At 42.4% G+C, this 22,865-nt stretch overlaps 1 protein-coding gene across 4 annotated transcripts in view; it reads left to right on the forward strand.

Moving 5' to 3' along the window:
• Positions 1–30: 30 nt before the first annotated feature.
• Positions 31–22,865, forward strand: part of ccnt2a (cyclin T2a) — a 43,204-nt gene continuing 20,369 nt past the window's right edge. For all 4 annotated transcript variants that reach the window (XR_010018477.1, XR_010018478.1, XM_063052505.1 and 1 more), the window contains exons 1-4: positions 31–237; positions 2,834–2,915; positions 20,016–20,144; positions 20,409–20,469. Coding sequence is in view for 2 of the 4 variants with exons in the window: in XM_063052505.1 (XP_062908575.1) it covers positions 83–237; positions 2,834–2,915; positions 20,016–20,144; positions 20,409–20,469 (427 nt within the window). In the remaining 2 variants the exon portion in view is untranslated. The remainder of the gene's footprint in view (positions 238–2,833; positions 2,916–20,015; positions 20,145–20,408; positions 20,470–22,865) is intronic.

Raw genomic sequence — 22,865 nt, forward strand, 5'->3', positions numbered from 1 at the left:
TGACCTCACGTCCGGTGATTGTGCGCCGAGGCGGCCGCATGCGCAGTGCGCCAGGCTGGGACTTGGTCTGGGTGTCGGGTAAATGGCAGCTTCAACCGCATCATCAAAATGGTATTTCACCCGGGAGCAGCTGGAGAACACGCCGTCGCGGCGCTGCGGTATAGACACCGACAAGGAGCTGTCGTACCGGCAACAGGCCGCCAACCTGGTCCAGGACATGGGGCAGCGGCTGAACGTGTATCCTTGCCATTATTACCTTTGAAATGCGGCGAGGCGGCAGGCGTGAGGCGAGGCCTGGCCGACATGGCGGCGCCTGCTGGGCCCGGCGAACGTAGGGCCCGGGCACTCGGCGTAGGCGGCCGAGCGGGCTCACCCCGGCCCTCTGGGCGGCAGGGCCCACGCTGGTTTGAAGCCCTTGCCTCTGCAGGGAAAGCGGCCTTTTCTCAACGGGAAACCGGGCCGCATCCACCGCGCCTTGTCGTCGGGGCTTGGCGGCACCGTGTTGCGGTTTCCTGCTGAGAGGAGGAATCCTTTAGCTCGGCCTTTTTGCGGGTTGTTTAATTTGACTTCTCCGTGTGGGTAGTTGGGAAGGGAGGGGAGAGGGGTGCGCGGAGAGGCCGGCAGAGTGAAACTGGAACTGGGACAGGAACAGGAACAGGTGGTGCAACAAGAGGCACAAAAGACAACATGGCTGCCGGGTCAGACCGGCGGGATAATGTTCACGACGCCATGCTTCGGTCGATGAATCAGAGAGAAATCCCTTTCCTCCAGTTAGCAGATGTCTTTAAATGTGTAAAAATTACCATTTACAAGGTTTTACGCGAAGTTTATTTAAAATAAGCTAATGGAATTGTAGGTCAGAGCATCCATGATGAGTTTTTTTTAAAGATTATGGTCTACTGTTGATTAAAACTGCCTCTGATGAAATCGATTTTCTCCGCAAATGCTGCATGATCTATGACGCTTTTAAACCATCTTCAATGTTTAATTTATATTTCCAGCATACGGAGTATTTCGTTTTTAGTTCTCTGGCGAGATAGTAATTTTTCTATTGGTGTAGTTGGTGATTTCGGTGGCATAAACTGCACGTGATTTCTGTAACACACATCAAAGTTGCTGGTGAACGCAGCAGGCCAGGCAGCATCTCTAGGAAGAGGTACAGTCGACGTTTTGGTCCTGACGAAGGGTCTCGGCCTGAAACGTCGACTGTACCTCTTCCTAGAGATACTGCCTGCCGTTTACCAGCAACTTTGATGTGTGTTGCTTGAATTTTCAGCATCTGCAGGATTCCTCGTGTTTGCGTGGTTTCTATGTATGCTTTATGACAATTTGTTAAAGTTAGAATGTGTGAATTTGCACCAACAGCTGAGACTTCTTTACATTAATGACACTGGTCTTTTTCGTTGTTTTGATAAATTAGAGGAATATTTAATTTTCACTCTGGACTTGAAACATCGCTACCTGTGTGTCATTTGGTATATATCCGTTGTTTTGCATATAAGGTGATGCAGAAGTAGGCTTGTTGACCCATCATGTCTGTATTCAGGCTTTTGCTGGAAATATTTCATTTTCTCTCCTGCAACACTCTATTCCCCCCCCCCGCCCCCATCCACCTCTCCATGACCAATAAAAGAAGTAGAGATACTGTTGGTTTTAATTGTTTAACATGTGAACTGTGATCTCAGCTGACCATGTTTATTTGGAGATGTTTTGTGTAATTTGCTAAAGTGATTTGTGGTAAATAGAGATGCTTGGTTGGCTGTGTTTCTTTTTCCTTTTGAAAACATATTTTAAAAATACTTGGTTTAATAATGGAAGAAAAGCTTTATTGAGTGACATTTATTAACAAACTGCATGGTCAGTGCAGATTGTTAATCCTGACATAGTTCCTGATAATTTTGCTGATCACATGGTTATGATTTGTGCCTATTTTGCTTGCAGCTTGTATCTGCAAACGTTTTGTATCAATTATTTTTAAAGTGTTGAGGCTGACTTGTTTTGCAAGATTGGAGTACCAGGTTGATTTACCAATTTTGAGAGCTTTGTGCAGCAATAGTTATTCAGCTGCTAAAAATGTAAAGGTGCATTCCTACTGTTATACAGCTACAATTATTTTCTTTAATCGTGCACATGATTAAGTAGCTCCATACAAAGTTGACATCTTTCTAATGACTTTAGTTTTTCAAAAATATATAAAATTATCTGCAATCTCAGTATAGATAAAATCTTAATCTCTAACCCTGCCTTGTTGCTTGAATTATTTTCTTCAGTCTGTTGGTTTCTATGGGAGATTTTGTTTTGTCACTAAGTAAATACATGCTAAAATCATACAGGCAGGCCATGATTCATTCCATAAATTATCTCATAAGAGTACAAGCAGTAATTTGAATTAAAACGTGGGTCTTACCAAGTGACCTTGGAGATCTTTGCATTTCAAAGAAATGGATCAAGTAAACCTGCTGCATTAGTTAGACCAAGATGTATTTAGTCCTGACGAAGGGTCTCGGCCTGAAACGTCGACTGCACCTCTTCCTATAGATGCTGCTTGGCCTGCTGCATTCACCAGCAACTTTGATGTATGTTGCTTGAATTTCCAGCATCTGCAGTATTCCTGTTGTTTGTATGTATTTAGTCTTGTAAGTTATCGATTAATATCAGTGATTTGTATATTTCAAATTCAACGTTTTAGAATTGTTTTCTATTGATTGTGCCCATGATCTTTAGTTCTCCTTGTTTAAGTACCTTTATTTTTGAATTACGTTATCAATTTCATTAAAATTTGAAGCAAATTATTTTTTTTATTGTAGCACACTTTCCTTGACACACATTATAGCTCTCAGTTAACTATCAACACTGCAATTGTTTATATGCACAGATTTTATATGCAACATTCTTTCACAAGGTTTCATAGAAATGTAAGTGTTTTTAATTTTTACTTTCGAACAAATTTTAGTTTTAACCAATTGTGGGCTGAATGTTGAAAGAATTTGTAAAAGTTTGTTTGACCCGCTAGTTTAATTACATAGTTAGCTTTTTAGTTAATACTTTGACTGCAGTTTGTCAGTGTTAAAATAGTTGTCTTGTTATCTAGCCATGATGTTGAATTATATGATCCTTAAGTTTTGAGGTATATTTTATTTATCAAATCTTATGACTTCATATAGCATGTATTACAAAAATCATCCACACTGCTGACAGTAGGATCTCATTTACCTACAATGAGTTGATTTTAGTGTTAAGTTTTTATAGTTTGGAGTGCGTATTATGAATCAACATATTGAGCTTTTTGGGTTTTTGTGCAGTATGCAAATGAGTGAATGTTTTCAGTTGCCCAACCTATGCATTGCCAAGTGCACTGGTGCATTAGAAGCTGCTCACATAAAACTTGTCACCAGCAAACATCCATTTACATGTAGTTTTAAATCCCCATTGGCTGATCATTTTTCTTGCAGTTTTGTTTGGTCTCCGGATTAATCTTTGTATGTCTCTACAGCACTATTTGCTAGTTGTATGTACGCTTAACAGAATTTCTTCCATGCTCTCTTGATATATGCATTAAAGGTTGAACATGTACAGTTAAGGATTCTAATTAAATGGTCTTTCAAGTAGATTGCCAATTAACAGAAAGGTTAAATAATTCAGTGTAGGCTGAAGGCATTAGAAGTACTAGGGATGAGCGACGGCTTAAGGGTTATTTTATGTGTTCTGTAGCCTTTGAAGCACTTTGAAACATTTCAAGATGGGGGTTTTGCATAGAACAAATATTTGGAAGAGGAAAACAAGAGTGCAGATCTTGTGTTGCTCTTGATTGTAGGGTCATTGTTTTGTACCTTGTTTCTTCCATCGGCCAAGAACAGCACTTCAGTGATGCAGCATGGGGGCCATCTGAATTTGTCACTAGTCCTTCAAGTGATAGAGAGTGATAGTGATAGAGTCCTTCATTTCAAAGAGACTTGTGCTTGCATTTGGTATCTGCTGGAACTCGAGAGCTGCTGTACAACGTATTACACAAGCTTTTGATAACAGCACTGACATCATGCTGAACTATTTGTCCTATTACTTGAATGTGGTGGTGAAGGATATGAAAATCCAAAGGTGAAAGAAGTTGCTGAGTTTATTGGGTTCCATTCTATGCAAGAACAGTAACTTTTTCCTGCAGCTGCTAATTCAACCATTCTCACCAGTAAGTTTCTGTATGTTCTGCCAATAAATGGGACATTGGCTTGAAATTTTCTCCCTTAGCTAGTAAGGGTGATCTGATCACTTCCTTCTCTTTCCTGTATAATAGACTATAGGCCACGGTGAACAAAACTAACATACAGTGCCTATACAAGTATTCATCCCTTTGGAAGTTTTCATGTTTTATTGTTTTGCAACATTGAATTACAGTGGGTTTACTTCAGCTTTTCTGACACTGAACAACAGAAAAGAATCTTTTGTGTCAAAGTGAAAACAAATTTCTACAAATCGGTCTAAATTTATTACAATTGATAACACATTAATCGCATAATTACTCCCTCTCTCCTCCCACCCCCAGTCAGTATTTAGCAGGTGTACTTCAGCAATTACAGCCTTGTTTCGATGCGGATAGGTCTCTATCAGCTTTGCACATCTGGGCACTACAATTTTTCCTCATTTCTTTACAAAATTGCTCAAGCTCTGTCAGATTGCATGGGGATAGAGAGGGAGCAGCTCTTTTCAAGTCCGGCCACAAATTCTCAATTGGATTGAAGTCTAGACTCTGACTTGGACACTCCAGGACATTAACCTTGTTTTTAAGTTATTCCTGTGCAGCTTTGGCTTTATTCTTGGTTATTGTCTTGCTGAAAAATGAATCTTCTCCCAAGTCGCAGATCTCTAGCAGACTGCATCAGGATTTCCCTGTATTTTGCTGCATTCATCAGACCATATAATGTTCTTCCAGCTGACTTCAGAGTCTGCCACATGCCTTTTGGCAAACTAGCTGAGATTTCATGTGAGTTTTTTTTTCAACAGTGGCTTTCTCCCATAAAACTGCTATTAGTGAAGCATGCAAGCTCTCCCACCCGAGCCACTGAAGTTCACTCCTCCAGAGTTGTTACAGGTCTCTTGGTGGCCTCACTCACTAGTCCCCTTGCACAGTCACTCAGATTTTGAGGAGGGCCTGCTCTAGGCAGATATACAGCTGTACCATGTTCTTTCTATTTCTTGATGATTGACTTAACTGTACTCCAAGGGATGTTCAGTGACTTGGAAATTTTCTTTTATCCATCTCCTGACTTGTGCTTTTCAATAATCTTTTTGTGGAGTTGCTTAGAGTATTCTTTTGCCTTCATGGTGTAGTTTTTGCCAGGATGCTGACTCACCAGCCGTTGGACCTTCCAGATGTCGATCTGTCTCTCTACCAGAGGCTTTTAGGTTCAGACCCAGGGAATACCTGTCACTTTACTTAAAAGTACATACTGTTTATTAGGTAGCTTGCATTCTCATTTGGCAACACAGTCTCTGTTCACCGAGCTTGAAAACATCTGCAACCAAGTGAGCCCAGAATACTGTTTGGAGCTATTGATATACATTGTTATCACGTAAAGATAAGGGTAGACTGAGAAGCTTCTCGCGGAACAAACCCTTTTTTTTGTTTATACATTATTCTCACAGAACGGCTTGCCAAGCTGCCAATAAGTCAGTTCAGTTCTAGCCCTTTTTAATTCTGCATATAATTCCTCATTCCCTCCTTTTGTCATTACATCTTAATTTTCATATTCATGTAAGGATGGATAGTAACCTTTGGGATAGGCCGAATGGCTTTCTGCATCATCGTAGTCTCCATCCTCATCATTTGCACCTCGGTCTCTCTGAGGCCCTCTTTCTTCTGGGGGGACTCTTTGTATTAATATCCCTGAGGGTGTAGGACAAAAGAACCATCCAGTTGGGAAGCAGCACACCATCCGATCTCTGCTTTCCCGTTGGCTGTATCTCCTGGGAGCCACAAGTAGGCCCTTTCCCTGCAAACCCATTGAGTTTCGTTCAGGGGGCATGGTGGTTTGGCCATTGTGTAAATGGCACAGGTACTATTGCCCAGAAAGTAAGTCCCCTTACCTTTGAAATTACAGTAGCAGATAGGTTGGTCGGATCTGACAATGGTGGAAGGCCACCTCCCCATAGGATGGCTTTTTCCAGGGTGGGACAAATGTACCAACCATCAAAGCAGTGGCACCCACCCTCTCCAGTTGCATCATTGGTGCAATTTTGGGCCTCACTAGTCCTAGACTGACTGTTGTTCACTACTGTTCAGTGGAATGACTTATTAGGGGAACCCCTATCTTCCCATGGGGAGGAATCGCTGCACACACCCAGCAGGCAAAACACCTTCCTGTTGCTTTGCTATAGTTTTACCAGCATAACTATAGCAAAGCAACAGGAAGGTGTTTGACTTGGTTACTACAATACAAGTATAGACAGTAATAGCTTGGTCATGATTGCACACGTTTGATGTGTCCATTTCGGAAGTCCTTGTAGTTTGACTGCCATCGGAGTAGTCAGTAACACTTGGTAGGGCCCTTTCCAACAAGGCTCAAGCTTCTTTCTAAGATGGTTCTTTACAAAAAGAAAGTCTCCTGGGCAAACTCTATCTTCACTTTCCAGTTCCTCGCCTTCCTGGTGAGCCTCCTTCACCTGCGAATGCAAGATCTGGAGAGAATTGGTTAGTGCCAGGATGTACCCTGTAATTTCATTCGACATTTGCTTCAGGTCCATCTCAGGTAATTTTGGGGTCTGCAGTGCAGCCGTCCGAGGGGTTCTTAAGTCTGCCATGTATTGTTTCAGCTGCCGGCATACCCATGTTTAGTCTGATAATGAGTTCTCATCTGGAACAAGACTGTCGGCAGCACTTTGAGCCAATTTTGACCAGCTTCTTCTCCTAATTTAGCCGATTTGTTTTTCAGCATCCCATTAACCCTTTCAATCAGGCCAGCAGCCTGCAGTCTGTGGGGGCAATGGAATGTCTGTTTAATCCCCAGAGCCTGGCATAGCTGGCTATTCATCTTGCCCACAAAATGAGAGCCCTTGTCAGATACTATAAGGCACTCGCGAGACCACACTTGGAGTATTGTGTGCAGTTTTGGGCTCCTTATTTTAGAAAGGATATACTGACATTGGAGAGGGTTCAGAGAAGATTCATGAGAATGATTCCAGGAATGAAAAGGTTACCATAGGAGGAATGTCTGGCAGCTCTTGGGCTGTACTACTTGGAGTTCAGGAGAAAGGGGTTTCTCATAGAAACGTTCCAAATGTTAAAAGGCCTGAACAGATGAGAAATGGCAAAGTTATCTCCCACGGTAGGGGACAAGAGGGCAGGACTTCAGGGTTGAAGGATGTATATTTAGAAGAGAGATCTGGAGAAATTACTTTAGTCAAAGGGTGGTAAATCTGTGGAATTTGTTGCCATGAGCCACTGTGGAGGCCGAGTCATTGGGTGTATTTAAGGCAGTGATCGGTCCTTGATTAGCCAGGGCATCAAAGGGTATGGGGAGAAGGCAGGGGAGTGGGGATGACTGGAAGAATTGGATATCTGTGGTGGGACATGCTTAAATCAACTAAAAACATCAAGAATTACAAGACAATACTTATAACAATGCACACGTGGTAATTTGATAAAATCACGTAGTTGGCAGAAAGGGTATCTTGGCACTGGGGTATATCCCTTTGGGCACAGGGTGCCTTTTCCTGGATTATGTTCTTGGCATATCAGACATCGTCTAGCAACATTCTCTGCTACTTTCTCCAGGTCAGGGCTCAGTCATGATTGCAAACATTGCCTTACCATTCCCTCCTTGCCAAGGTGAGTATTGGTATGTACAAAATCTACAATATAGCCCAGTATAGTTTCAGATACGCAGACCTGACAGGCAGGAGTAAGCCAGAGGTCCTCGATCGGTGAGTAAAAACATCCAGCTGATTCCCAGGTTGGGGGGCGGGGGGGCCGTTCAGTTTGCCATTTGGAGAGCAGTCAGTGCTCCGGTGAGAGCAGTTTCTTTCACAGCTGGGTCAGCTCTCGTTTCCACGGTCAGTCTCAGTTGTACAGAGCGTTTAATAACAGCCAATTGTGAAGGAAGACAAATGGTTGTCAATGTAAACTTTATTAGTGATGGGCATACCAGACGAGGTGATATAACCCCTAGCTTTCCAAAGTTAGCTGAAGTCATGAGCAACTCCAAAGGCATATCAAGAGTCTGTAAAAAAATGTTGGCTGATTTCCCAATGGCTAGGATGCATGCTGTATTGAGTGCAGAAAGCTCAGCTTGCTGCGCCGAATGAGGAGGAAGAAAGGAAGCGGACTCCACAGTTTCTATATTGGAAACAACAGCATATCTTGTACGGCGCTGGCCTTGGTTGTCCATAAAGGACGTAGAAGACTAAGTCTGGGTTAGCGTAGTGAGGGGGACGTCAGTCATGTCAGGTCGGACTTCTGTCAATTGATGATTTATTGTTGCACTATCTTGGGGCAGTGAATCTAGACAGTCAGCTGGGCATTCTGAAAGAGTGGCTGGGTTCACAGTAGAAGAGGGGGGGAAATGGAGAAGGACCTCATATCTAATGCGGCAGGCCTGCATAAGGTCTTGAGTTTGGCGGATGTTCAGGGTGACTGTGTCATGAGAGGTGAGTATGCCCACTGGCTGGTGCAAATTAATGTTACTTGTGGCCAGAACCATATCATATACTGCAGGGAGGTGAGCCTGAAGCTACTGGATTGAGTTTCTTGCAGAAGTAGGTGACAGGCCGTTGTCAATCCCCATGGATCTGGGAAAGGACAGTGGTGACACCCCCCCGTGCTTGATTGTGGCATAGAGTGCAAAACGGTGATATATAGGGGTGCGATATCAGTGCTTGCTAGAGGGAAGCAAAATCCTTTTGGGCCTGCTGAGAGTTGAAAGGGAGTCTTGCATTTGGGCGAGGAATAACGGGTGAGGCAACATCGGAAATCCTAGTGCGGCAGAAATTGACAAGGCCCAGGAATTTGCACATCTGAGTCGGTGTAGTGGAGGATGAGGTATTAACAATGGGGATTATATGTCCTGAGATGAGGGATCTATCGGAAGCAGAGATGGCCATACCCAGGAACGGGGCGTGAAAGTTGAAACTTCAGACACTGGGAGAAAATTGTGGGAGAGTGAATGAAGCCCTGGGGCAGATGGGTCCATATATATTACTGGCCTTCATAGGTGGCATGGAGAAAAACATTTTGCAAGTCCACCAAGGAAAAGAGTGAGGCATCAGATGGAACACAACTTAGTATGGTGGCAGGGTCGGGCACTGCAGCATGCATAGGTGCAGCCACATGGTTAATGGCTCTGAGGGGTTGGACTAGGCGATATTCTGAATGTCCAGGCTTTGGCACTGGGAAAATGGGTGTATTGCAGAGACATGAGTTGCATGGGACTAGGATCCCCTGTAGTGAGAAACAACGGATCATGGGCTCAGTACCAGACTCGGCCTCGAGTTTGAGCGATATGTGGAATAGTGAGTAACTTTACCCCTTCTCTAATGGCAGGATGGACAAGGTCATTGTTAACCTTCCCACCTCTGTTTTACTAGAGGCCCAAAGTTTGGGTTCCACATTGCTCTTTGGAATAGTGGACTGATGGCGAGCAAGTACGCCGGTCAAGGTATATGGTTCGAGGTAGTAGTGGATGATTCCTTCGGGAAAACCTTGCATGGTAAAGCACTGAGGGTTAGCCTGGTCCACAAGGATGCGGGCTAGAAAACCCAGATCCTTTGGTTTGTGATCACGCGCAACAGTAAGGGTGATATGTGGAAAAATGAGGTGGGACTGTTTCCACAAGATAGGATCTATTGCTACCAAAAGAGCAGTTCCTGCCACCCCCTGAATCTCCCATCACTGACGCAGAGCAAGTCTGCTGTAATAGAGAGGAGTAGGAGGATTCTAACTGAATGATTACTGGAAGAATTGTAGACCAAAGTAACATGAGGGGTAGGAGATGGGATTACTGAGGGATCTAGGTCGAGTACCCACCATTGTGGGAGGGCAAAATTAGGACATTGTGGCATTGTAACTGGGTCAGAGACCGATATGCCCTTGTTAGTGCATTTGATCTGCAATCCCAGACCACACAGTATATCCCTTGCCGCTATATTCACCCCAATGTTGCCACAGACAGTGAGCTCGACCTCCTTTGGGAATGCTAGGTTATAGGAAGTGGGTAGTGGCTTGGTGAGTGTAACTAATTACAGAATCTTCAAATCCTTGGAGGGAGGTGGTCTTATTAGAAAGTGGTAGGCGGAGTTGGCTGACGGGTGACCGTTATATGGAGGAGAAAGTTACCTCAGTGTCGTCCGTAGACTGTAAAGGATGTCTGCTGACAGGGTGAAGAGGGGTTCGTCAGCTAGGTTGGTGATGAGGATGGGCATCTCAAGGGCAGACTCATGCAAAAGGGTTATGAGTGGAAAAGGGGGCTTGGCAAGGCTCAGACCGAGGTGTGTGTCTCTGGCCCGTGGGGCACTCACCAGTGTCCCATTGGCCACCATTGTAGCATTCATCCAGAGAGGCGGGGAGAGGATGAGGAGGTGGCACGAATGAGGCATTAGGAGGTTGTGTGGGTCTCTGACTGCCTCCTGGCGGAATACACGAAATGGGTCTCCTTTGTTGCATGTACCCTGGGGGGGGGGGTTGATTTTCAGAACTATCCCAAAAGGACTTCACAGCCTAACTAACATGTGCTTGAGTGGATTCTGACCAGTTAATATTGCTGACTTTAACCTCGTCAGTCACCTTGCTGGGCAGGGCTTGGAGGAGGAGAGCACAGTATTGTGGGGACTGGTTCCCTGCTGCGTACAGCGGATCTCCCGATCGTGCAGAATAAAGGGCATTAAAGCGCTCTAGGAAATCATCAGGGGTCTCACCTTTTCTGGGTTTATACTCTAAGACCTTAGTTACATCTATGGAGGGGGCCAGAATGTGGGACAAGGCATTCAATATATTTTCAGTCGTCCACGCTTCGGTTTGCCCAGACGCGATTCACTGGTCGTAGTTGCCATGTCTGAGCTGAGTGGTGAATTGTGTCCAGTCAGAGTAAAGGCAGCCATAGCCAGAGGGAACAAATCTGGGGAGTTAGCGGAATAAATAGGACAGTTCTTAAATAATTACAGACCCCTGGGTGAGGGGTGTCAGCCTTTTTGTTGGGGGTGGCATTCAGTGTACCACTGAATTCAGAAGGGGTCCAGGGCGGTCCTCATGGGCAATTGATACCGAGTCTGTATTGGTCCCAGTAAAACCAGTGGCCCTCGTTCAGGGGTCCCGACCGGGAAAGGTCCAGTCTGACTGTGCATGCAGGCAGAAACGGGCATTGGGCTTCCCAGCTGTTCTGGAGGAGCTACGTCGGTTGGTGGTGTTGCAGTGACAGTCAGGTTCGTGACTGAGGCACCAGGTCAAGAACCATATGGGAGTGGGGAACCTGACTGGTAAAACAGGCACCAACGCAGTTGTGGGTAGTGCGGCGGGATTTTTGGTCACCTTACCCATTCGGAGTCATCATCAGTATCGTTTGGGGAATCAGTCAATAAGTCTGGATAGAGGCAGCGTACCCCAGAATTACTTTTATTTTCCGTTTCCCTTTTCTCTTTATTCGTTATTCCGTGGCCAGTATGTTACTTCTCTGATACAATTTCTTTCTCTGTCTCCTTTGTCGTTTCTGTCCCTTATCCCAGTCTTCACAAATCGCTCCCAAGTCTTGCCAACTTCTAGGATTGCCTCTTTTATCACGTACATCTATCCCTCTTCGCTTAGCGTTATCGGTCGAACAAGTTAATTTATGTCTGTCTTTTATTTCTGACTCTTGTCTCCATACCAATCAGGCGACCCGTACTCTTTCCCTGCCTTCCCTTTCCATATTCCCTGCTCCGCCTGCCGTATTAAATTTAATTCAGATGTACCTCCTGCAGGCCAATTGTCATTTCCCAAACGTTTAGACAATTGGAATGACATTCATCTCAGTTTCTTTTCATTGTCTGGATATTTGTCTATTTTCAGTAATGGATTGCTCCCCCCCCCCACCCCCCCAATCTAAGTGGGCACCCATCGTGTTCTGGGGAGACTCGATCCGTTCATCTTAATATTCCTTTTGGGTCTTGTCAGTGGATTTTCCCTGCTAAAATTAGGTAACAAGCTTACCTTGTGGGTCCGTTCGTTTCTGATTCACCTCAACAGTCCGTCCATCCACTTATTATTCATTTTGGCAAGGCATCTACCATGTATTGGGACCCTGCTCGCAGCACGAAGATGTTGATCTGCCTCTCCACCAGAGGCTTTTAGGTTCAGACCCAGATAATAACTGTCAAACACAGTTTACTTAAAAGTACATACTGTTTATTAGCAAGCTTGCTTTCTCAGTTGGCAACACAGTCTCTGCTCACCAAGCTTGAGAAAATCTGCAGCCAAGTGAGCCCAGAGTACTGTTTGGAGCTTTTGATACATATCTTTATCACATATAGAACGGTAGACCAAGAAGCTTCTCATGGAACATACAATAATGTTCATACATTATTCTCACAGAACAACTTGCCAAGTTCCCAATAAGTCAGTTAGGTTCTAGCCCTTTTAATTCTGCATATAATTCCTGACAGGTACAAGTGTATTTTTACCACAACCAGTTGAAACACAGTGATCTCCATTTAACTAATTATATGACTTCTGAAACCAGTAATGATTTGGTGTGTCATATTAAAGGGAGTGAATGCTTGTGCAATCAGTTATTTTATTTTTGTAATTTGGGTCATTTTCTAGAGATCTGTTTTCACTTTGACACAAAAGAGGTTTTTTTTCCTGTCGATCAATGTAAAATGAAAGCCAATTTAAATACACTGATTCAATGTTGTAAAACGATAAAACATGAAAACTTCCCAGAAGGGTGAATACTTTTTTTTCAGCACTGTTGCCCTTCACATCCCATCCTTTGTCATCAAATATCTGTCTACCTCTGTCTAATTTTGAGGGTTAGCATTTCAAATACTATAGCCCTCAAAGAAAATGTTTCTTGTCTTAAATGGCTGAGTTCCGATGCTTAATTCACAATCTTCCACAAGAGGAATCTTTCTCGCTCATTCACCCAGTCAAGATTGTCACAAACTTGTATTTTAAAGAATGTCCTTCTGTAAACCAGTTGGGGTCTCTCAACCCTTAAATGGCTGAAGTGTAACCTCTCTTTACATTGTTTCCCAAATGATGTTTTAATTAGCTATCCTAACTACTTGCTTTATGTTCATACTTGCAATCTTGCAATTCATAATTGCTCTACCCATTGGAATTCTACAACTTCTCACATACAGGTAATATTCTGTTTCTTGCCATGAACAACTTGCCAAAATTTCTACCTCCTCTACTTAATTGTATCTTTTGGTTCCGTTCTATGGTGTTGTCACTGCTGTAGTGAATTTTAATATTTTTTGCATTGCCTGCTATGTATATCTCAGTCTGCAGACCGTTTCGGTATATTTTGAACATTAGGAGCGCTTTGTCTGAAGCAAGTCTTTTTTTAAACTAATTTTTGACTTTTGGGTTTAAGATTCTGCAATGTTTGCAGATCCATTCTGGAATTGTCCTTATTTTCCTGTGTATGAATTGGCACACTGGACCTTCAAGTTGTGTGCTTTCGTAAACATGGCAAGTGGCTTGATTTGCTGATAGGAAATGCTTCAGATCAGATTGACTCCCTTTGATTCTTTTTGGGGCTGACATTCAACTAATGTTGAAGATTAATCCACATTGTCATTTGTTTGATCCTGGTTCATCACTGGCTCAGTTGGTAGGAATTCCATGAGTTTAATTATTACCCATGCATGGCATGGCAAGTTGGGCTGAAGGGTCTCTTTTCCATGTATTACTCTGAATCTACTGAGTTGTCCAAAGTTACAGGCTCTGCATATTCTGTCTAGTAAAATAACGGTTCCAAAGAATTCTGCCACAAGAGAGATTCCATGTAATTTGTGTAATGCACTTGTGTAAAGTCAGCATAGTTTGAGGACACCTGTATACTGTGGGCCTGACAAACCATCCTGAGTCCCTTTGTCTACTGAAGAAATTTCATTTCACTCTTTTGGAACTCTGCTGGATTGTATCTTCAGCTTGTATTATTGCAGTGCAAGCCTGTTATTTTTCCTAAGAGTTGCAAAAGCTGCAGAATTGGAGTAAACAAGGAGTCTTACAAGTCAGATTTTAGCACTTGAGGTCCTTCCGTTTAGTTTTGAACTCCCCTTGAAGCTTTTTGGGATACTTGCATTGATATTTTTATCTCTGGGTTTGATAACTGTCTTTCATTATACTGGTGAGACATTAAATAAGTGTAGCAACCAATCAATCTGAAAGTGGTTGGTCCTAGTGCAGTTTTGAGATGGATGCTTTGAGCAGACTGCTTGTATACCCCTCTTACCAGAATGAGCTATTGTTAAATAAGGAGCAGAAATGCATCCTGGGCCACATTCCTCTGACAGAAATGAGGTATACCAACAAGCATTTATTCCTGACTTTTGTCTCTCCCATGAAGAATTGGCCTTTGTGTCACAACTTCGGTCCTTTCTGCTCAACAGCTTGCAATCATGCAGAATATCACGTGGATTTCTGAGGAAGCAAAGTTCGGATGTACCAACAGGAGGCAGCTCCGGTCTTTGACAGGTGGGGTTATCCACTGAGGGAAATTGCATTTCAGAATAGTGTCTTATTGCAGGCATGGACAGTGCAGGCAGAGAATTTGCTGATGAACTTCATTTGCTTACCTTGCATTCAAGGTAACATTTGGTAAGTTAGAAAGAAATTATTGTCGACTCACATCTTTGGGTGTGGCTGGCTGCCATTTTGATTGTTCAGTTCGTGTGCGTACAAAATTCGTGATTTAGTAGCTATATTTGCTATTCTTTGATTGGCGTATTTAAACCTTTGCCTTTGGTCAGCATTTAATTGTGCTCTTTGTTCATTGCTTGATGCCCCTAAATTTCAAAAGTAATACATTTCGGAAAGATAGCGACAAATGCACGTGTTTACATTTTGGAACCTTAACTCGGATATACAAGGCTACGAATTTAAACTGGAATTGATGCTAATTCCATGTCCCATGTCACTTTAGAATGTATATATCAAACGACTGGTGACATAGTCTGCACACATTGCATTCTGTTCTCAAAATCCAGGTAAATTGCACACGGGACACATAAAAGTTGCTGGTGAATGCAGCAGGCCAGGCAGCATCTCTAGGAAGAGGTACAGTCGATGTTTCGGGCCAAGACCCTTCATCAGGACTAACTGAAAGAAGAGATAGTAAGAGATTTGAAAGTGGGAGGGGGACAGGGAGATCCAAAATGATAGGAGAAGACAGGAGGGGCCCTATCATTTCGGATCTCCCCCTCCCCCTCCCACTCAAATCTCTTACTAGCTCTTCTAGTTAGTCCTGACGAAGGGTCTCGGCCCGAAACGTTGACTGTACCTCTTCCTTTAGATGCTGCCTGGCCTGCTGCGTTCACCAGCAACTTTGATTTGTGTTGCTTGAAATTCCAGCATCTACAGATTTCCTCGTGTTTGCGTTTTTAAATTGCACACGGGAAGTTGTTTGAAGTTGGTCTGCAGTGATTTTTTTCCCCCTATTTATCTGTTAGTTTATTGAGATATAACGTGAAGTAGGTCCTTCCAGCATACCCAATTTAACCCTGTCCTAATCACAGGGCAATTATCAATGACTAATTAATTATCCTAGTAACTGGTGCGTCTTGGACTGTGGTAGGAAACTGGAGCACTGGGAAAAAGTCCACACATTCCACGGGGAGGATGTACAAATCTCTTGCAGATTACATTGGAATTGAACTCTATCCAGAACTGTAAAAGTGTTGCGCTAACTACTATGCTATTGTGGCGCCAATTGGTTAAGTGAAGGATGTAGCAGAAGTTGGATTGTGGGGTGGCTTCCTTGTATAAGCAAATTCCAGAGTGAAAGGATTTGTGTAGAGTGCTATCAGAATTTAGCAATGTTTCAAAGTGCTTCAAAGTAGGTAGGCACCTAATGAACGAGACAAGAACTCACAGACAGAAAATAAGATTGAATGAACAGGATCTTTTAGCATATTGAATATATGAATGCAAATGCTGTGTTTTTTGATCTGATTTCTATTTGTTCTAATTGCAAGGTACACATCAAGGAAAAAGCTAAGAATATCTAATTAAGTTTAATAGATTTTGGATAGCAACGTCCTTAATCCTCAAATGAGACTATTTGGAATGCGAACTATGGAGTTGTATAGCACTAAAAGGCCAATTCAGTCCACTACATCATGGTATCATTTTTGCCCATCTAAACTAGTCCCATTTAGTGCACAAATTAGTTACATAGAAAATGAGCGGAATATTTATTAGAGCCTTTCTTCATCAGCAGAACAACATTAGCTGGCCTCCAGTCGTCTTGTCACCTCACCCGTGGCTAAGGGTGTTTTTAAATATCTCTCCAATTTCTGCACTAGCCTCCCGTAGGTCTGAGGAACACATTCAGACCCTGGGGATTTATCCACACTAATTTGGCTCAAGCCAGCAAGCACTTCCTCCTCTGTAATCTGTATATGGTTTGTGACCTTGCTGCTGCATTGCCTCATATATGTGGACTGGATCCCGAATAGAGATGCAAAAATTTAATTTAAGATTTCTCCCATCTCCTTTGACTCCACACATAGATTGGTTCGTTGCTATCCTTTTGCTTTTAATATCTGTAAAATCCCTTGGGATTCACCACCTTGTCTGCTAGAGCACCTTATGCCGCCTTTTAGCCCTCCTGATCTATTTCTTATGCTCAAGTGTCTTATTTGTTCCTATCTGCCTATATTTGCTATGCAGCTCCTTTTTCTTAACCAGGCCCTCAATATCTTGAAAACCATCGTTCCCTAAACCTGTTATCCTTGTGTTTTTTTCTGGTAGGAACATACAAGTTCTGTGCACTCAAAATTTCACATTTACCGGGTATATCTTTCTCCAATTTAGAATTTCAGCTGGTGGAATAGGACCTATCTTTTTGCATATTTACTTGGAAAACAATGGCATGATCACTAGATGCAAAGTGTTCCCCTGTTCAAACTTCTGTTATCTGCCCTATCATATTCCCTAATAGAAGATCTAGTATCACACTGTTTTGGGACTTCAATGTACTGATTAAGAAAACGTAACTGAACATATTTGACCGACTGTTATCCAGGCCTTTTACAGTATGAGAGTCCTAGTCAATAAGTGGAAAGTTAAAATCGCCTACTATCACAAACTTGTGTTTCTTGCAAGTCTACGATCTCTATAATGTTGCTGCTTTAAATCCCATGGACTGTTGGTTGGGCTATGACATAATCCCATTAATGTGGTCATACCATTCTTATTTCTCAGTTCTACCCATAATGCCCTACTAGATGAGCTCTCCAGTCTGTTCTGACTGAGCACTGCTGTGACATTTTCCCTGACTAGTAATATCACATCATCCCTTTTAATTGCTCCCGCTCTATCACGTCTAAAACAGAACCCCAGAACATTGAGCTGCCACTCCTGCCCCTCCTGTAACCAAATGTCACTAATGGCTGCAATGTCATAATTCCACGTGCTAATCCATGTAATAAGCTCATTTACCATTCCTACAATACTACTTGCATTGAAATGTATGCAGTTCAGAACACTGGTCCACTGTGCTTGACCTTTCAATTCCTGACTTTGTATGTAGGCTTAACATCGTTCGCCCACAATTCCATTATCTGTTCTGGAGCTCTGGTTCTGAGCTCCCCTGAAGCAGTCCCAACTTCTGTGGTTAGCCGGTGATCCAGATAGCTGAAGCCCTCCTTCCTGTACTAATTCCTGAGCCATGTGTTGAACTGTAAAAACTTCCTATTTCTGGCGCCTCTAGCACTTGGTGCAGGTGGCAATCCTGAGATCACAGCTGTAGAGGTCCTGTCTTTTAACTTGGCACCTTACTCCCAGAACTCTCTTTGCAGGACCTCATCACCCCTCCTACCCATGCCATTGGTACGAACATGGAGCACGACTTTTGGCTGCTTACCCTCCCACTTAATGCTATGGACTTGATCTCGACCTGGCACCCAAGACGCAACAATCAGTCTCATTCTTGTCCACAGAGCCTCCTTTCAGTTCACCTAACAAATGAATCCCCTATCTCTGCAGCTCCCCTCTTCTTCCCCCTTCCCTTCTGAACCACAGAGCCAGACTTGGTGCCAGATGCATGACCGCTGTGGTTTTTCTCTGCTAGGTCATTCCTCCCAGCAGTATCCAATGTCTGGTGAGGGAACTGGCTACTTATCCCCTTTCCCCTTCCTGGTGGTCACCCAGGTATAACTACCTACCTGCCTGTAAGTCCTGTCTATTAAACCCCTCAACTTCCCTAAGGATCTGGAGTTCATTCAGTTCCAGCTGCAACTCCTTAAGTCTGTTAGAAGCTACAGTTGGATGCCCTTCAGTGACACTGGGGGTCGTCCTATCTTCCCATATCCTGCAAGAGGAACATTCAATTATCCTGCCTGGCATCCCCACTGCTCTCAATGTGCAATAAGAAATAAAGGATAAATTATGAAAGCAAAATCTACCTGTAGCCTAACCTCTAACCAAAACCTAGATTTCCCCACTCCCAATAATGGCCGCTCTGCTTAAACCCAACTTTTTTTAATTGGTCCTTGCTTAGTGTCTAATTATGCGCAATCCGCTGTCTCCTCAGGACTGGCGCACAAAATTTGCTGACTGCATCCAGCTCGGATATTTTAACACTTACTCCCTCCGTGCAGTTGGGTGTCTCCGCGGGGCTACCAATCATGAACTTTTGACGATTTCATTTTTGATACCTGATCCTATGTGTATGCTTATTGACATTAATGAGCGAAAGGCTTCCAGTAAAAGCATTGTTTAAGCAAACATTGGCAACTTGAATGGTAGGGAGGATTTTATTCCCTACTTGCAGGGTCAAACTAGATAACTGATACTAATTGAGATTCCTTCTAATTGTATGAGCAATGGAGAGATTGATATGTATTAATCATTGTTTATTTCTACAGCTCTGCTGAAAGCGTTACAGATCTAGTCTTCAAAACCTTCTGTCTATCTCTGCATTACTTTGTTATACTGTTGGTTTATGGAGGTGGAATCATTGTTAGCTGGGAAGTGCAGGTGATGTTTTGTTGTGAAGAAGCTCAACCAATACATGTTAAATCCATCTTATCCCATGTGTGCCAAAACTTTTCCACTGGGTAATTTAAAATTGGCATTGCTCATAGAACTTCATACTCATACTGCATTCCTAAGATGTGAGATATGCAGTCTGGAATTTCTCTTGTGCTTGACATTTTGAGAAATCAGATATGTCTTATAGTACTGATTGACAAAGCATTTTAATTGCTTTGTGTTAGACCTTTGCAATTAATTCAAGCCTAAAATGAGACTGACTGTCACCATCTGGGATATGCCCACTTCTCCTAACTGCCAGTAGGGAGTAGATATGGGAGCTTGAAGGCCCACATTCAACAATTTAGGAACACCTTCTTCCCCTCCATCAGATTTCTGAATGATCCATGAACACTACCTTGCTATTCCTCTTTTGTACTTATTTATTGTAATTTTTGTCTTGCACTGTTCTGCTGCCACAAAACTAGTTTCACATCATAGTTCAGTGATAATAAGCCTGATTGATAATGATGTCCAGAAAACCAATTTAGAAATTGAATCTTTGTCTTTACTTAGTCCCCTGTCAGTTCAGTACAATACAGATGATATGTTAAATACAGCTTGGTGCCACACATGATGATTGGAATGGTACAGAACTTCACTTTAAATCACCATATTTTGGGTTTTGTGAATAATGCTAACCTTGTTTCTGTTCAAAAATAAGACATCTTGATTAAAGCTAGCAATTTTTAATGAGTGCATCAGTTCAAATCAAAAGTTTCTGACTCTTTGTGTACTATTTAGAGTGTTTTTATAAATGATTTAACAAGCATCTGCTGAAAATTGTTAACAGGTAATTTCACCTGCTGCTTTGTTCTTGGCTGCGAAAGTGGAGGAACAGCCACGTAAACTTGAGCATGTCATAAAAGTAGTACATGCATGCTTGAATCCCCAAGAGGCACCACTGGATGTGAAGAGTGATGTAAGTTCTAAAGAATATGGTGGAATATTAATAGAATTTAGGATTTTAAGCATTTTGGAGAAAATTCTATATGATCTGCAAATGCTACATGAGTTATCTTGCTAACTGTTTCTGACTACAATTTTTATTTATTTGGCTTATTTTAAAATGTAATGGTTGTAAAACAATTGTTCTTTCACTATTGATTAAGCAAAAATAATCATACTGGTTTTATTAGATTCCACTGTGAGGACTGCTTTCTAATACATGCTTGTTTAACTTTAGGCATATCTTCAGCAGGCCCAAGACCTGGTCATACTTGAAAGTATAATATTGCAAACCTTGGGTAAGTTGAAATTGGGACTGAAATTTAATAAAATCCTTCAATTCATAGGTACCAAGGTCATCTTGATTGTTTTTATTTTAAAAAGTTTACAATATAATTGGTTTGTGAATCGTTTTCTGTTCTCAGGTGAATTCAATATTGCCATTGCAGCTGAGCCTTAGTCTACATTTTCTCATGTAGACATTTCTTTTTGAGGATTATGGATGGCCTCAAAAGCTCTATTGTCAAAGTGCAGTTAGGCAGACCACCAAATTTACTGTTGATGAAGTCAGCATTGAGGCCTTTGTGCTATTCTTAACCTGTTATAAGGTGCAATCGGTGTTCTGTATTGCATAAAATTGTATTATTTTGGGGAGACAATGCTTTATTGCACAATAAGTTGCTCCAGTGACTGAATTGCATTTGATTAGCTGTAACATGATGTGAGACATCCAAACACGCTGGGTGAATGCACTTAGAGATAACATGCTTTACTGTAATGATTGCTCTAGTTAGAAGTCAAAGGGCTAATAATGTTGACTCAAATATCAGTTGGGGCAGCACAGTAGCCTAGAGGTTAACACAAGGCTTTACAGTACATGTGACTCCAGTTCAATTCCTGCCACTGCCTGTAAGGAGTTTATAAGTTCCCTGTGTGGGTTTCCTCTGTTTCCTGCCACATTCCAAGCATGCACCGGTTGATAGGTTATTTGGTCATTATAAATTGTTCCATGATTAGACTCGGATTAAATTGGAGAATTGCTGGGTGGCGTGGCTCGAATGTCCAGAAGGGTCTACTCTGTACTCTGCCGATTAATAAATCGGTTGCTATAACACATATATTCTTTGTAACTCAAAATTTTTGTTTGGCTCTTCAAACTATTTCCAACACTATATTCCTACCGAGTTTTTTTCATTGAATTCCCAGAATATGAATAGCTATGAAATAATTAAAGTGATAACTTTCAGTTGTCTGAATAGGAATTGTGTGTAGTCATATAGCAATCTTGATTTTATTCTTAATCTATCTGATATTGCTCTGAGTCTGAGTCATAGAAAATTACAGCATAGAAATAGACCCTTCGGCCCATCTACTCAGAGCCTACTCCCATTGACCTGCACCATCACCACAGCATTCAATACCTGTACCATCCATGTACCTATCTAAACTTTGAAATGTTGAAACCAACCTTGCATCCATCACTAGCACTGGCAGCTCATTCCACACACTCATGACCCTCTGAGTGAAGAAATTTCCCCTCAAGTTCCCCTTAATGTGGGGAGATGTTGGTAAGGCATCAGACAAAGTTTAAAAGGAATCAAAAGGTTGGGTGTGGTGCAACAAAATCGAAAAGAGTGAGTACGGGACTGAAGGTGTATCTGATTGCGGACAGTATATGGAATAAGGTAGATGAACTTGCAACACAGTTGGCAGGTATGACATAGTAGGCATCACTGAATCATGGTATTATAGCTGGGAGTCCAAGGATGCACATTATATCAAAAGGACAGGCGGGAAGGCAGAGGAAGTGGCATTGCTCTGTTGGTTTAAAAAATGACATAAATCTTTAGAGGTGACAAAGGGATGAAAGGTGTTCTATCATTGTGGATAGAGCTAAGGAACTGCAAGCGTACAAAGACCCTGATGGGAGTTGTATACAGGCTCCTGAACAGTGGCAAGGATATGGTCTACAAATTACAACAGGAGGTGGAAACTGCATGCCAAAATGGCGATGTTACAGTAGTCATGGAGATTTCAATATGCAGGTAGATTGGGAAAATCAGGTTGGTGCTGGATTACAGGAAGGGGAATTTCTAGAGTGCCTACGAGGTGAATTTTTAAAGCTGCTTGTGGTTGAGCCCACTAGAGGGATGATCAACTATTCTGGATTGGGTGTTGTGCAATGAACCAGAATTGATTTAGGGAGCGTAATATAAAAGAACCCTTAGGGCAAGTGATCTTAATATGATCAAATTCACCCTGAAATTTGGGAAGCTCAAGTTTAATGTATCAGTATTACAGTGGAGTAAAGGGAGTTACAGAGAAAGGAGTTGACCAGAATTGATTGGAAAAGAACACTGGCAGGGTTGACAGCAGAGCAGCAATGGCTGGAATTTCTGGAAGCAATTTGGAAGGCACAGGATATGTATATCCCAAAGAGGAAGAAACATTCTAAAGGAAAGATGACAAGAGAAGTCAAAGCCAAAGGGAGGGTATATAGTAGAGCAAAGATTGGTAGGAAGTTTTTAAAGGCAACTAAAAAAGTAATTAAGGCAAAGATGGAATATGTAAGTAAGCTAGCCAATAATAAGAGGATGCCAAAAATGTCTTCAGAATCATAAAGTGTAAAAGAAGTGAAACCACTGGAAAACGATGCTGGAGAGTTAGTATTGCAAGACAACAAAATAGCAGATGA

The sequence above is a fragment of the Mobula hypostoma genome, chromosome 6 (assembly GCF_963921235.1).
Source record: "Mobula hypostoma chromosome 6, sMobHyp1.1, whole genome shotgun sequence".
NCBI lineage: Eukaryota > Metazoa > Chordata > Chondrichthyes > Myliobatiformes > Myliobatidae > Mobula > Mobula hypostoma.